The sequence below is a fragment of the Trachemys scripta genome, chromosome 14 (assembly GCF_013100865.1).
Source record: "Trachemys scripta elegans isolate TJP31775 chromosome 14, CAS_Tse_1.0, whole genome shotgun sequence".
In the NCBI taxonomy this organism is placed as follows: Eukaryota; Metazoa; Chordata; order Testudines; family Emydidae; genus Trachemys; species Trachemys scripta.
The window spans coordinates 29,125,801-29,142,386 of NC_048311.1; the positions used below are offsets into that span (position 1 = coordinate 29,125,801).

The following is a 16,586-nucleotide window of genomic DNA, read 5'->3' on the forward strand; positions in this document are numbered from 1 at the left end:
TCTAAATTGTCCACTGTCGTCTCATACGTGACCCAAATAGAAACTTTGACTAGATGTGCATGTCTTGCTGGGCACGTGAAAAGAAATAAGAAAGGTGGGTGTGATTCTTAACTCACTCCTGCTTTACACATCAGCAGGAGTAACACCATTGACGGCTGGAGACTCACTACGGGTGAGAGGAAAATCTGGTCTGATGTGTTCAGCATCTGGGATCGGTGGAGGTGGCTTCTGGGTAATCAGCCAGGGGTGTTCCTGTCTATTTTCCCTGGTGAAATCAGCAGCTGATTGGAAGCCTCGGAGCACATTTTAAGAGCAAGGGATCAGCCCTAATTCCTCCTGATGCATTTGCACTAAAATCACCAGTAGAGGGAGATCTGACTTTGGGAACATCAAGACCTGCATTGAAATAACTACACTACATTGCAAGCTAAATCTCTCAAGTCCATTTATTTTAACCCATTCTCTGCTCTACTAGAATCAATGTAAAGGAGAGTGGGGAACCCCCCACGAGTATGCAGAGCTCTTTTGAGCACTGATTGAAAATAGAGAACTAGTTAACTGCTTTATACAGAGTTGCTTTGGTAGAAAAGTGGAAACGCTTGATGGAATTAAGACTCAAGCCAGGCACCTATTCTTTGGTTTCTTATCTTTATTACATTAAAATATTGGAGGAATCTTTAATAAAAGACAAAACAAATCAAACTTCCTCAAACAGAAAAACAACTGGGGATCGGTCTTGCTAACCCAGAGTAGGGAAGCAAAGATTTACCACTAGCTAATTGCCAGAGAATCATTGAGAGGATGTTAGCTTTGCCAAAACACTACTCCGATTACTCCAAAGGATAATTGCAGTCTGCTGAGGACCTGTTATAGTATGTTGACATATAGCCAATTTAAAAATAATTCTGGAGTTAGGTAAATTTAAAGTACAGTCCCTTGGGGAGGGTAGGCGGGATGGGGACAGACTTGATAAGCTAGAGTTGAGGTTAATCTTCATTTTGCACCCATTATCACTACTGAAAACACTGGCTTAAAATGGCAAACTTCAGCTAGCAACAAAACTATAATGTTGAGGCAGCTTGCTGAAAGCTGGTTAAGAACGCTAGTTGAAATCCATGTGTCTTGTTTGCAAAGGGTTAATGCATCAAATGCAATCTGAGTCAAATTCTCAGCTGACAGGTGTCAAACATTCTATCAAGCACACCACAGAATACAGTGGTGGTGATAATTTGGCACAAATCCATTGGAAAATAACTGTCAAGTTCTCAACTGCTTTCATTAGGCTACTAAAAAAGCTCAGCTCTCTCATTCTGAAAACTTAAAAAATGGAACCAGTTGGTAAAGGTTCAATTAGCAAACTATTTTTAAGCCTCCCCCGAGGGAGGCAAGGGGAAGAGGACAGTTTATCTCAGGCCTTTTGAGGAGCTGGCATGTTTTGTTTTGGTCTCCAGTTCCTACGATACTTTTTGATTCTCTCTAGCACCTCTGCAGAGTTCAATCTGTTGCTAGCTTCCACTGTGTTCTGATGGACTGCCTTACAACTGCTTAAATAAATGTTGGTTTTTAACACTGTTATTCTGTGCCTACGTTAACCTGAGAGAGAGCCCCTTGCTTAGCAGCCCAGTTCTCGGCTGAGTGGATTTAACAGTGCTGCATCTTTGTCAAGCTCTTTATCTTTTGCAGAACTGCACTGCAGCGGCCTAAATAACATGAATGCTAAATGGCCTGTCCTTTACAACCCAGAGCATGATTTCTCTTCCTCCCCACCCCCATAATGCCAGCTGAAAAACTCAAATCTTTGGCTCTGTGAAGTGGGCCTTGTGACACGCAACTCACCTGGAGCTGCTTGTCATTTTCCCCAAGGCTGATGGAGGTGTTTCTGATTGCATGAATAGTAGACAGGTGGTGCCGAGCTGGCCCCATGTGCCTTCTTGACTTAAAAGTGACAGATGCTGCCCTAGCATTCTACAGGAAATGACGCGATGAAGGCCACTTTGCCTCAAAGGCATGAACTCTCTCACAGAACCTGGCCCTCCTAAGCACATTTTCCTTTCAGCATTGCTTTATTCCAGCTTCATTCTTGGATCCAGTTTTGGGGCATCTCAAGGACAGGATGCAGCTCCTGGGCAGGTACAGCGAGCCAATGCCCAGACTCTTACCAGCGGCATGCCCTGCAGCTACAGGGCAGATGCGTCTGGGCTGCTCCACTGAAGGACAGCAGCTCATGGAATGAGTGTAGTGGTCAGCCCCTGGCCTGCAAATGTACATGGCAAAAGTTTACCCCATGCACTGAAGCTTTAGTGGGGCAATCACCATAAAAGCCCAGTAAGAATCTGAGCCCTTCCAGAGAGCCTCCCCTCTCAATCCAACAGGCTGGTGTAGGTGAAAATTATCAGCAATTAAAGTTCACCTGCTGGCTCCCAGGGGCTCTTCCCTGCCCCCAAAAGAATTTAAGGCTCTAGCTGGTTGGTGTCACTCTGTCAAAAAAGGGCATTTCCACCTGCTTGGTGTCATTGGCCACAACCTTGTCTTCTCCATGTGCATCTATGCATTTCCCCACGGTCTTCAGGATGAGCCACAACCGTCTGTCCAAAGCTAAGAGGTGAGGTTCAGTGAGGACAGGTGCAAGGTGATCCAGCAGGAGGGATTCCCTCATGACATCACTGAGCCGGTACTCCGGCAGGGCCAGGAGCTGCAGGTGTAATAACGTTGTCCTCTTTATTCTGGGAAAACAAGGACTCAGGTCAGACTCTTACACCAACTCGTTGTATCCTCCCAGCAGTAAGCTGCTGTGTCAGCCCAGCAATTTGCTAGTGGACGATGGCTAGAATGGGTTTCATAATTTTTTTTTTTTTTTTTTTTGTCAAAGTATTTTTGACAAAGTGGTGTTTTAGATGGGAATGGACAGAGTTGCAGAACACTCAGGGCATGTCTACACTTACCTCCAGTGGGGGTCGATTTATCACGTCTAGTGAAGACACGATAAATCAAGCGGTCTCCTGTTGATTCGGGGAAGCATAGGTGGAGTTGACGGGGGAGTGTCAGCATTCGACCTACCGCAGTGAAGACCCTGCGGTAAGTAGATCTAAGTACGTCAACTTCAGCTACATTATTCACCTAGCTGAAGTTGTGTAACTTAGACTGATTCTCCCAACCCTCCCAAGGGTAGACCAGGCCTCAGTTCCTTTAAAATATTGCAGTATGTAATGTAACAGAAGTGTAGCAATGATTCGTGTTTGCGTGGCTATATGAGATTTGAGCTAAGAACCTCTAGGCACTTTACCAACCGAAGCCCTGCAAGGTAGCCAAGTACCACTCTGTCTTCTCTCTGCTTAGCTTTAGATTTTTTGAGCTAGGACAGGGAACCTCTTTTGCTATATAGCTATAAAAATACTGAGGGCAATTTGTAAGTGATAGTAACAGCAACATCTTGGACTAGAGCATAGCTTGACCTATGTGTATAAATACCTTTACCTAACTCCAGCAGCTCTTTAGTCTAATAGACAAAGGCACATCACAAAGCTGAAGTTCGAAAAAACTCAAAGGGGAACTAAGATGTTAATGTTTAACGGTGAAGGGGACTGGACTTTGGTGCAGCTGGTTAAGGGAGCTGGTAGCTTCTCCATTAGTCATTCATTCCAGAAGGATGTCTTTAAACTTAGGCCAGAGTCTCAGCTGGGTTAAATTGGCCCTGAAATCAGTCGATTTTACTCCATCTTGAGGATATGGCTTATGCTCTAGTGGAACCACAAGTTCTTCGGCTTCATCGGGAATGAGTGGGTGAAATTCTCTGGCCTATGTTCTACAGGAAATCTGATTAGATCAGTGGTTCCCAAACTTTAACAGCCTGTGAATCCCTTTCACTAAAATGTCAAGTCTCGCAAGCCCCCTCCTAAAAATGAATGTTTCCAGAAATAGTCTCCTTTACTGGAGTATAAATGATAAAAACAGTGATCTTGGAAATATAAAATTTGTTTTCATATTTTCAAGATCACTGCTTTTATCATTTATACTCCGGTAGAGGGGAGAATTTCTGGAACCATTCATTTTTGATATGCTTATTACACACTACTTATCAATTATTATTTATGATTACAGTATTTTTATTACATTATGAAAACAGCAATACTCTTCCAAGATCTCACTTGCGTAGCTGGTATCACTTTGAATAAGCCTGTTATAAGACAAGGCTCCTTGGAGTATCAGATGTGAAACAGCATGAAACTATTTAAGAAACCATCTCAAAGAGTTCCTCCTACACAAGCATTCAGGTGTTGAGCAGTCCAGGCAAACAACGCATGTTACAACAAAGCTTAAACTTGTTCTTCGTAATTTTAAAAACAATACTAGTTGCCTGTTTAATTTTAAAAACAACAAAAAATATCCACCTCCCTTTCCATTTCTTATAAGGAATCTTGACGTTTAAATCTCCTCAGTGTGATAGATGTGCTTGCTTTGATCCGCTTAGCTCTTGGAAGTCCAGGGGCTCCGGGCTGCTTGCCCCGTGCTGTCCGGGGTCCCTAGGGACAGCTCTGTCCGCCATGAGGGATTTTTTTCCCAAAAACCCCCTGTAACATTTCACGAACCCCAGTTTGGGAACCACTGGACTAGATGATCAGAAGGAAGCATTCTGGCCCTAAGAGGTATGACTGTCACTTTTGTGCTTTCCTAGAGAGCCATTTTATCCTCTTTAATAAAATAGAAGACACAATGGGTATGTATCCTGACAGGTGCTTGAGTTGCTTTCTTACTCTATGATGCAATTAGTTGGCTCCTGGAAGGTAGATCTTGTACCCACTACATTTTACAAAGGAACCAAATTAAAAATGCCCTGTGGCTGATGGAGTTGTGAAGATATTGCAGGTCTGGGAAAGCGGTGAGCTGTAGTTAATTTCAACCACCCAGAATAGAAATCCATGGGAAGGATTTACTGAAATCGTCAGACTGTAAATTAAAAGTCTCGCTAGGTGCAATAGCTGCTTTTAACATTTGACCTGGCTAATACAAGTGTAAAGAAATAGGTTAAATGTTTCCTAAAGAAAAACCACAGGGAACAGCAGCGCTCACCATGGCTCTTTAATTTAATTTTCAGCTATTGATTTACGTGAATTGATAAGGGAGTAGCTGAGATAGGATTCAAAGAGTAAAATGTATGAGGATTTTTTAATAACTTGGAGAGGGGGAAACCAGACTGATTAACTATATCAACATTCTCCCAGGTCTTTAAAAGGCAGAGATTGTCCGAGTGTTACGGGCAGGCTTCTAAAGAATGGGGTCTGAAATTCACCTTATGCCTTTATTTGTTGATCATTTTGATGGAGATTGAGGTTTATTTTGAAGTGTTTTAGTTTTTTTTGTTGATTTAAAATTTTCACAGTTGGGCAAAATAGTGGGTGTTAAGCCTCTGTTCCCTGATTTGTATTGATTTTACCATTGAATGAAATTATGGTGGGGGCAGGTCAGACAATAATTATTGCAGTGGGTGAGGTTCAAAAAGCGAATGCTTTATAAATATTAAAACACAATTTGACACTGTCACCCGTCACAATAGACAGAGTAAACAGCCTTAACTCAAACCCTGATAATTTCTCAAGCAGCATTTTTCAGACGTTGCCTATCTGTACATTTTGATTAGTAGCGGTGGAAATATTTTTTCATTGATTTCACCATGCACATGCACGCAGAAACCAATGTGTGTGGGCACTGACTGATAAAAATCCAATTTTTCCAAGCCTATGTACAGATCAGCTACTCAACCTCTAGGGAAGAAAGTGTAACCCAGGCCTCCTTGGGTGTGGCACTCTGTCCCCCTCTAATGGCACCTAGAGCAGGTAGCGATTGATGAGCCTGCAACAGCCTTGGCTAAGAGAGAGGTGTCTTTGAGCTCCTGCAGTAAGCGCCAGAGGTCCCAGGTTTGATCCTGGCCGCCAACATCTGTTGGCGTTACAAAAGCATGGCTGTACTCAGGCTGTTTCAAAGAGGTGGGAGGGACACGTGGCCCCACCCGCTGCCCCAGGCACCGCCCCCGCAGCTCCCACTGGCTGCAGTTCCCCATTCCCGGCCAATGGGAGTTGCAGGCAGGAGCAGCGCAGAGATCCCCTCCCCTCCCCTTTCTTTCCCCCCGCCCCGCCAGGGGCTGCGCCGCCACTGGGGTGTGCTGGCCACTTCCAGGACTCGGCAGGCAGGGCCGGGGCAGGCAGGGAGCCTGCCTTAGCCCCGCTGTGCTACTGGACTTTTAGCAGCCAGACTTCACGATCGACGGTCAGAGGTTCCAGGATCGACCAGTCGATCTTGATCCACCAGTTGGTGACCACTGTGCTATAGTATCTTGCAGCATTGTAAAGCATGGTACAGTGCGGGGTAACACTATAGAATCCTATAGTCGTGTAGGGCATAATGGTATAATAATGTCTCCGCTCTCTTCCCAGACTCCCCTGGGGTAATGCAGGTGACTACCCTAGCATGACTGGCTAGCAAGTACAATTAACCAAGCTTGCCATCTCACTTACATGCAGCACTGGGAGAGCGGCGCCAGGATGGAGGTTTCATCATGGGAATGTCTTCCAAAGCTAGGGGACAAACGAAGGCAAGGGTGAACCGCTGCTACCACCAACGCCCCAGGCACAAAGCTGTGATTAGAGGGTCCGATCCTATCTGAGAAGTGTTCAGAGGAGGCACTCAACACCGGGGCTGGATCAGACCCTTGCTCCTTGGTTCACATAACAGAATGAAACAAAACTGGCCATGGGGCGTGCTGGAAAGGCTGAGATGCCAGGACCTGCAGGAGCAGGGATGTTACAGGTTAGAGCATGCTGGGCAGGGGTAGGCCGAATCCCCATTGTGCGTTCGTGGGCAGTACGCCCTTCATTTTCCTGGGCAACAAATTCTTCTCCCAAAGTAAATGTAGATACACATTCCAGGATGTCAGGGCAGCGATCAAGTCACTCATAGGCAGCGCCACCTGAGGCCTGCCCCCTCCCGTGGCCCCAGCATCATCTGCCCTTTTGAACCACTGGACCATCTGCCCACCCCCCAGCTTCATTGGACCACACTTACGTCCCCCCAGCACAATCTGACCCCCAGCACTGTCTGCCTACTCTCAGGCCCCCTGGCACTCAGCCCCGCTTTGTGTCTCCATCTCACATTCCAGTGCCCCAAAAGTCATTGCTGGGGCGTGGGCCTTACCCTCTGGCATTGTCCAGATGAATGAGGAAGCCTTCATCCCCGAACTTAGTGAACATTTCATAGTGATGACGGTCCATGTTCCCTTTGGAGAGAGAGCGAAAGAGAACATATTGCTCTTGCCATGCACTGAGCAGTGACTGAGTACCCCTTTGAACTGGCCAGGGGGAAAACTCTCCCGCTATGTCATTCTTCAGGCCCGCACTGAGCAAGAGTTACCTGGCTAGGTATTTGTGCAACACCAGTTGTGAGTCAAGAGGCCTGGAGTTACCTGACAGTAGTAATAGTCTGCTCTCCCCTAGTACCCCCGATCCCAGGATCTCATCTCAAAGTGCTTTACCACCAGTAATGAAATTACCTCCCTGCTGGCTAGTGAGGTGTTTATATGACCCTCATCACCACAGTGTCTCAGAATCTATGAGATTAACTCCATTTTACAGATGGGAAAACTGAGGCACAGAGTGAGGTGAAATGAGTCACCTAAGGGGATGAACCCCAGAACTGCTAACTCCAGGATTTGTGTTTTCGCTAGGTCAGGCTCCCTTTCCTGGATCTTCCTCCTGTAAGGTGAGTGGAAGATGGACATCTGTCTATGCCAAGGGCGCTCAGGTATTATAGTGAGGAGGGCATAGAAATTCCTGGATGAAAGGATAGTGGCGCTTCTTATAAACTTCTACGTCAGTTGACCTCAACCTGGCAGCCAGGGTCTGATTAGTGAGACAAGACCACAAGGGGGAAGACTGCAGAAGGACGGCGGATCCTGTACTGCAAACACGAAAGCTTACCCTCCTTTGCTTGGCCCCCATCCCCGAGCTCCTGTCGCTGCCCTAGCACAGCTCACACGGGTCAGGCTGCAGGGACCTTCTCGTGCTTCTGTGCTCTCTGGCCCCACTGCGAATCAACTGCCACCCGCTGAGCAGGGGAGGGGATGCCACCAAACAGGAAAGCGACAAAATTAAGCAAGAGAAATACCCAGGGGCCAATGATGAGTAGGAAAGAGAGCCAGGGAGGGGAGCTGATAAAGCAGAGATGAGCTGAGGAGACATGTACCCACCGAGGCTATTGCAAAGGCAGCTCCACTAAAGAAAGATAATGAAAACCACTGCCTTAGCCCTTGCGCCCCGGCACCTCTGGGCGCGGCAGTTCGTAGCCCCGGCACCTCTGGGCTTGCTGTGTCAGTTATGAATGTAAAAAATCTGCTTGAGCCCCGGTACCTTGTTCATTACAAATTAAGCACTGCCTGTGTCCATAGGGTCACCGAGGGGCTGTGTGTTGGCTGGGCATTGTGTGCTTGCGGTATGAGAAGGGAGCCTTGAAGACAGCGAGTCTCTCAAATCTTCTCTACAGAGCAAGAGTAAGATTTGGAAAACCAGCTTCTGAGGCACTGAGTGTCCTTGAGAATTACTGGGGGGGGGGGGAGGGGGGGGGGGAAGGGAAGAAAGACACGAGATGAAGGGAGGAGGTGAAGGAGATGAAGGGAGGGAGCAGGAGCTCATTATTATTCTGTCCATCATACCTATCAGGAAGTCAAATATGGCCATGTCGATGATATTGAGCAGCCGGTTGCCGCTGTTGTAGGGGTAAATCTCCCTCACCGTGTTGCAGTAAAGTGGATTCACTTCCCACCTACAGGAAACAGAGGGGAAGCGTGAACGCAAGGCGGCTTCTCAAACACATCCTCCGGGAGCCACTCGAAGGCAGGAATGTGATCGCGGTTGCCCTGGCCAGCTCTGCCTTGCCACGACTCTGTGAGCCCGGAGAATGGGCAGCGTTGAGATGCCAAGGGCTAGATTCAAGGCTGGCATGGGCAGCAGCGGCTCTGCTGACGAGTGCCAGCTGCTTCCACTGGGGCTGAGTTTGGCCCACACTGCTTCTCAGTGCCCGGCACATTTAGCTGGCTACCCTGCTTGGCAGATTTGCTTGTCTCTTGGCCACAGCAGCGATATCCCCCAATCCGCACTCCCCTTCAGCTGAGTTCAAACCATCCTAATAGCAAGCTGCCAGAGAGGGGAGGGGAGAGATTCTGCACCAGGCCCAGGCATCAGGAGGTGGTAAGCTACAAGCAGGCAGCCTCTGGGTCTTGGCCTCTGCTCCTCCCCCCCGGGCACGATCACTCGCCCCCTTCTTGCTACTCCTCTGCCTCCGTCCACCGCACCGAGCTGCAGCATTTACCCACTTACTCCTCTTTTCCAGCAAACGAGTAGGACCGGATCCAGGGGTTTGGGATGGAGAGTCTCGGGGCCAGATTGAGGGACGGCAGGAAAGCGGAGAGGGATCCCTCCAGCAGGTGAGGGTTCCCACACACGGCGTACTCCGTCTTGCACATGTACGGGCACTTCGCAAAGAAACACACATTGCTGGCTATGGGAAGAACGGAGAACCAGCTAGTTAATATAATGAATTGGCTACTGTATACGTGCACCACTGCCCTCTGCTGGGTGGGGTTGGAATGGCTCTGCTTTGGGTCATAGGCCCTACACTGCCACCACCCAATAGAGATTCACCTTTAACTCAGGTGCTGGAAGTGGTGTTTATGCATCAGGAAGATCTCAGTGTTGCCAGGCAGTTCTGAGTGGCCATGATATTTAGCATTGTAACAGGAAGTCCTAGATGGCCACCGATCTGTTACAGTGTGCTGTAGCGTTAGCTGTAGTCAACTGCATACAGTACTGGCTTATGTCTCTGTGTGTGCGCTTGTGAGGGGCAGGAGTGGTGGACACTCCTTAAAAGTGAGGGGCTACTGATCCCCGCTCCCCTGTGCTGCCCCTTCTCCCCGAGCCCCTGCCCCTGCACTGCCTCTTCCAAGATTCCACCCCCTGCTCGCTCCTCTCCGCCCCCTCACCCTTACGGACAGTAAAAAGTGATGGAGCCATGACCTTCTGGTCCCCCCTGTTCTGGCACCCCCAGAGGGGGAATAAATCCTGTAGGAAAGTTGCAAATGATGGAAGCAAAACACTCTCTGGACCAGATCCTCAGCTGGTGTAAGTTGAAATCAATGGAGCTTTTAACAATTTACATTAGCTGAAGATTTACCTCTCTACCTGTTGAAGAGACTGCAAGTCATAATGTCAGAGAGAGAGAGACGCACACACACACCACTGCCCACTACAGGATGGAATCTGATTGTGAGCAGTGGGTATAGCCCACCTGTTATTCCCCACTTCATTTCTAACTAGCTACATAATAATGTTACATACACCAAACCACACTAACAGAACATTATTAAGGTTGCCAAGTCAAGTACTCAGAAGTTAGGAGATGCCAGATTTAGAGTTGCCTGTGCTTAATTCAGCCCCCTTGTGCATGTGCATTACAATATAGTCTTTAATTACGTGGATAGAATCCAGTTCTCCAGCCCAGCATTCCACTGCCTTAACCATGGAATCATCCTTTCTCTTCCTGTCTCATTCACCACACACCTTCCATCTTCTGCCACAAATGAGACAGGGGCGCTAAACACAACAGCCTCATTCACTACACAGCCCTGATTCAGTGGAAGACGCTATAGAGGTATTATCATAAACATGAGTCATGCTGAGTTTGATCTCTCCAATGCAGCATCTAGCACACACTTCCTCTGGACCTTTCCTGCGTACACCTCTTTCCCCATCAGCTTGGTACTGAGGAATGTATTCGTAAAAGGAACTCGCTTCTGCACCTTCACTCACATACCGGGTGAAATGAAGAAGACGCTCTGTAGGATTTCATTCTTGGTGACCTCCAGGATATCCTTGGTGACGTTGATCAACCTTCCAATCGTGGGCGGGACCCGTCGGAAATCCAGGATCCTGTCGCAAAAGCGAAAACGTGTCAATCAAAGGGTCCTGGAGCAGAGTCCAGGAGGTGGGGAAGGGAGATGATTTCTCAGCACATGGTAGGGCTGGGAAAGCGGTCCAGCAACTGAATCCAAACCCCACTCCATATAAAGGGGCTTGTTTCCATTCTGAAACCACGCTTCTTTTTAAAAGTCTGACAGCACCGCCCAATTCAAATCTTTCTTGTGTGATCTCTAGCAAATATGCAAGCCCATTTTACGCTCCAAATCAAAAGAGGTCTGAGCTGGAATTTGCCGTTTTGACAGTTGGGCCTTGTAAGAGTTTGGAGACATTTTGGCTATTCCATCCAGGATCTGCTGTAATTCTAAGCATCTTTTCCTCAGCTAGTTGATCGTGTATCTATATGAGTCTGTTGTCTCTTTCAAGGGTGACTGCCAAGGGCCTGCACAATGTTGTGTTTGACACTCTGCAGAGATGGGCTGAACCTGTTACAGCACAGCACAGACAGTGGGAAACTGGGAGGGACTCGCACACACCAGGAGCCACTTAGCCTATTGTCTCAGCTGATTCATCTCACTGATCTCACTTCGGAGAATCAGCGGCCTGGGGCTGAGGGAATTTTTAATGACTCTGGGAGTGGAAAACCATTGCTGATTCCTGAGTCAGTAACCACTGGGCAGGATCAGAAATGCCATGATGCAAACACTGAGCAATGCACTCAGCTTCCAAGAATCAAACATGAAACTGGATTTAGCTTGTCAATTAGCAATCACTTAAAAAAAAAAAACACAATATTTCCCTCCTATCTAGCCTCTTTCCTCTTCAGACTTCAAAGCACTTTAAAAAATTGGGCAGGTGAACATAAGACCGGCCATACTGGGTTAGACCAAAGGTCCATCTAGCCCAGTATCCTGTTTTCCAACAGCGGACAGTGCCAGGTGTCCCAAAGGGAATGAACAGACAGGTATCATCAAGTGATCCAGCCCATGTTGCCCTTCACAGTTTCTGGCAAACAGAGGCTAGGGACACCATCTCTGCCCATCTTGGCTAATAGCCATTGATGGTCCTATCCTCCATGAACTTATCTAGCTCTTCTTTGAACCCTATTATAGTCTTGGCCTTCACACCATCCTCGGGCAAGGAGTTTCACACAACACAGCATCAACCTGTGGAAAAATACTTCCTTTTGTTTGTTTTAAACCTGCTGCCTATTAACTTCATTTGGTGACCCCTAGTTCTTGTGTTATGAGAAGGAGTAAATAACACTTCCTTATTTACTTTCTCCACACCAGTCATGATTTTATTGACCTCTATCATATCCCCCCTTAGTTGTCTCTTTTCCAAGCTGAAAAGTCCCAGTCTTATTAATCTCTCCTCATATGGCAGCCATTCCATACCCCTAATCATTTTTGTTGCCCTTTTCTGAACCTTTTCCAACTCAAGTACAGTGAAACCCCGCTATACCGCGATGTTTGGGGTCCAAAAAATTACATTGTGCTCAATGCGGGGTCGCGGTATAGCGGGGTTTCAAGCCCGTCAGTGGTCCCCAAGGCGGTGCATTGATGTGCGCCGCCTCGTGCCCAGCAGGGGAGAGAAGCCACGGCCCCACGCCTGCCGGGGACAGAGAGCACCGGCGCCCGCAGCGCTGGAGCTCTCTGTCCCCAGCAGGCGCGGGGTCGCGGCTCCTCTTGAAGCCGGAGAGAAGCCGCGGCCCTGCGCCTTCTGGGGACAGAGAACAACAGGGCTGCGGGCGCCGGTGCTCACTATCCCTGGCAGGCACGGGGCCGCAGCTTCTCTCCCCTGCCTGGCACTTCTCTCTCCTGCCTGGCAGGCATCATAGCGTTAGGCCTGTAGCTGGATCATTCAAACTCCGGGCTACGGAGTCAGGAGAAATGAGTTCTTTCCATTTCTAGCTCTGCCACTGCTCTGTGACCTGGAGCGATGCACCTAGACTCCCTGTGCCTCAATGCCATCTAACCTCTCTGGGACTCAGTTTAACCATCTATAAAACAAAGCTGATGACACCAGTGTGACACCAATTTTTAAAAAGGGCTCCAGAGGTGATTCCGGCAATTACAGGCTGATATGCCTGTCTGCAGTACTGGGCAAACTAGTTGAAACTATAGTCAAGAGCAAAATTGTCAGATGCATAGCTAAACATAATTTGTTGGGGAAAAGTCAAAATGGTTTATGTAAAGGGAAATCATGCCTCACCAATCTACTAGAATTCTTTGAGGGGGTCAACAAGCATGTGGACAAGGGGGACCCAGTGGATATAGTGTACTTAGATTTTCAGAAAGCCTTTGACAAGGTCCCTCACCAAAGGCTCTTAAGCAAAGCAAGCTGTCATGGGATAAGAGGAAAGGTCCTCTCATGGATTGGTAACTGATTAAAAGAAAGGGAACAAAGGGTAGGAATAAATGGTCAGTTTTCAGAATGGAGAGAGGTAAATAGTGGTGTCCCCCAAGGGTCTGTACTGGGACCAGTCCTATTCAACATATTCATAAACGATCTGGAAAAGGGGGTAAACAGTGAGGTGGCAAAATTTTCAGATGATACAAAACCACTCAAGATAGTTAAGTCCCAAGCAGACTGCTAAGAGCTACTTAAGGAGCCCAGGCAACAAAATGGCAGATGAAATTCAGTGTTTATAAATGCAAAGTAATGCACATTGGAAAGCATAATCCCCACTATACATATAAAATGATGGGTCTAAATTAGCTGTTACCACTCAAGAAAGAGATCTTAGAGTCCTTGTGGATAGTTCTCTGAAAACATCCACTCAATGTGCAGCGGCAGTCAAAAAAAGCTAACAGAATGTTGGGAATCATTAAGAAAGGGATAGATAATAAGACAGAAAATATCATATTGCCTCTATATAAATCCATGGTACGCCTACATCTTGAATACTGTGTGCAGATGTGATCTCCCCATCTCAAAAAAGATATACATGCCAAACGGCCCCCAGCCCTAACCGGGACAGACCACTTGGAGGGCTAAGAAGGGCGAGTCACCTCTAGGGTTAGTTAGTCTGCGCTATCTCTGCTAAGATTGCCAACTCATGGCTGCTTTTGGAATGAGGACATGTGGCTACTTGGAACTGGACTGAAACCACTGGCTCATTTTATACCAGGCTTCCAATAGACATGGGATTGAAACTGCCAAATTTGGACAGGTAACTCGGAGATGAAAGGCTCTCCCCTGTCACCCAGCCTCTATTTAATTGAACTTGACTTCCAGGAAAAGAAGGGGAGGGCTGAAAAGAAGTGTTCTGCCTTACTAGAGATCAGTGAGCACTTTGAATTCACTTTCAGAGGGACTGGAGAATTTACAGTATGAAAACAGGCCTAATGCAATTCTGCATTTCCCTCTGAAGTGGCAGCTCACGGAACAAACTCTCCTGCATTGTTAGGTGTTTGTTTCCTGTCTCAGCGAGCAAAAGTGACGCCGAATATTCTGTGTGATTAAAGGCTTGATCCCAAAAGGATCTCGGCCGCTGCAAATTCTTACTGACTTCCATCAAGCACGTCTCAGGATCAGGGCCAAAATGTGTAATGACTAGGCACAAGGAGCCGCTGCAGCTTTTTCCCATAATGCAAAGCTGTCCCTTTTGATGGTCTTTGGAAATGGGCCTGACTCGAAAATGGAAACAAATCTGGATTTAGCAAATGGCCTTTTATCCCTTCAAACCGCCGTTAAAAACGTGGGATCCAAACACTCCCAGACGTGGAGGGGTTTGAAATCTGGATCTGGACCTAAATGCTGCAGGTTAATAATCAAGGGCCGTCGACCTCAACCGGAGTTTTGGACAAATAAAGACTCACTAAAATCTGGCTCCATCTGTGCAGTGAGGACGCACGATAACAGCTGGGATTCTAATTGTATCCCCTTTTGGCTGATGGTTTTCAGAATGGAGTCCAGCCACGCAGCTACTTTAAAGCAATATTACACAGCCAGTGCTGTTTCCAGATCTTGCAAACCAGTGTCAGCCTCCGAGGGAAGGGTTTGCATTTCAAGAACCCTGGCTCTGTTGTAGCTGGAAGCTACTGCAAGGGAGGAAGGGGACAACGTCCGACCGTTTGGAGTTTAGGGCGAGCAGAGGTTGTGATTAGCGATGGGAGAGAGAGTGGCCTGGCCAGAACAGTGAACTGGGAGTCGGGACTCCTGAGTTCTAGTCCTGCCTTTCTGTGCCTCATTTTCCCCATTCATAGCATGGAGGAAACATTTTCTTGCCTCACAGAGTCGATGCTCTGAGTTGGAATGAATTAGCATTTGTAAAGTGCTTGGAAGTCTTTGGCTGGAAGGGGGTATGAAAAGGGAAAGACTTATTAAACCCCACGTGCTTATCGACCCTCTGTCTCATTTCCTCCTCTGATTTCCCTGCTGGGGTGGTTGCCTCAGAGAAACAAGACAGTTCACCAGTGCTACAGGCTAGCAAGCCACTGACCCATTCGCAGCAGGTAATTCATCATGCAGTCCGTCGTCATGCACGTGCCTAATCTAAAGCTTAGTGAAGTCAATAGGGGTCTTTCCTTTGACTCCATTGGGATTTGCATCCATATAGTCCCGCAGTGAAAGATGTATGAAATACTAGACTGACACTGTGCTTGACATTGGCCAAAAAGCTGCTCAAGTCATGCAGTGCCCAATCCTGCTTCCTCACATCAACGCTCTTCGGCCTAGAATTTGACTTCAATGGGAGTTAGGCGCCTAAATACCCTTAAAACTCTGGCCCTTATTAACATCCATGAGAAGAAGGAGGAGGCCCATACTATGACTTGGATTCCCCCAGGCCACTGTGGGTTTTTAGACACTGAATTAATGGCTTTTCTCCCAAGGAAGCGAGAAGAGGAGTAACTCAGAAGCTCTGTGTTCTGGGCACAAGTACCTGTCGAGGTGAAAGGCAGCTATTTCCGCATTGTGCCTCTGAAAGTCAACGAAGTAGAAACAATCTTCTGGAGTCTCTTCCTCTCGTTCCTGTCTGAAAGAAATGAAGGGGTTACTAACCAGGCCAGGAGAACATGCCCGGGGAAGGATGGGAGCAACCTGGGAGCAAGGTGGGAAGTGAGCTTTACAGAAGAGCCCAATGCACCAGCAGAGACCTGCAACGCTTGTGCTAACGACATTCACCAAAGGACAAGAGCATCAGGCTACAGCCGTCATTTAAAAGACACTGGTGATGGGCCAGGAATGATTAAAAGCAACAACTGGATGGAGCAGTGCTCATATACTTATTGGAGTGGCAGACACACGGAGAGAGGCAGGAGGTGGGCGGTGCTTCCAGGTGTTGTGCCTGCATTTAGATAGGGTTACCATATTTTGTGCCTCCAAATGGAGGACACCCCCAGGGGCCCCGGCCCCGCCCCAGCCCCGCCCCCGCCCCAACTCCGCCCCCTCCCAAAGTCTCCGCCCCCTCCCCTGCTTCCCGCGAACATTTGAGTCGCGGGAAGCCTGTAGCAGGTAAGGGGCGGTGTGGGGGGAGGAGGCGCGGCCCAGGCTGGCCCCCCGGCGGCTCCAGCCTGGGTCGGCTCGGGCCCTGGGGTGCCGGCCCCGGCCCACCACCCCCGGCCCGCCCAGCACTGCCGGCCCCTGCGGCCCCGCGGACCCCCCGGCCCCGCGGACCCCGCG

General features: G+C 48.1%; 1 protein-coding gene across 1 annotated transcript; it reads right to left on the minus strand.

The window, feature by feature from the left end:
- Positions 1 to 631: 631 nt before the first annotated feature.
- Positions 632 to 15,939, minus strand: FAM20A (FAM20A golgi associated secretory pathway pseudokinase; the record flags this gene model as incomplete). Its single annotated transcript, XM_034789266.1, is given in 7 exon segments — positions 632 to 2,723; positions 6,510 to 6,569; positions 7,186 to 7,267; positions 8,699 to 8,808; positions 9,363 to 9,543; positions 10,855 to 10,970; positions 15,847 to 15,939. Coding segments are annotated over 7 exon segments (907 nt in total), but the record flags the coding sequence as incomplete, so codon positions are not given.
- Positions 15,940 to 16,586: the final 647 nt, after the last annotated feature.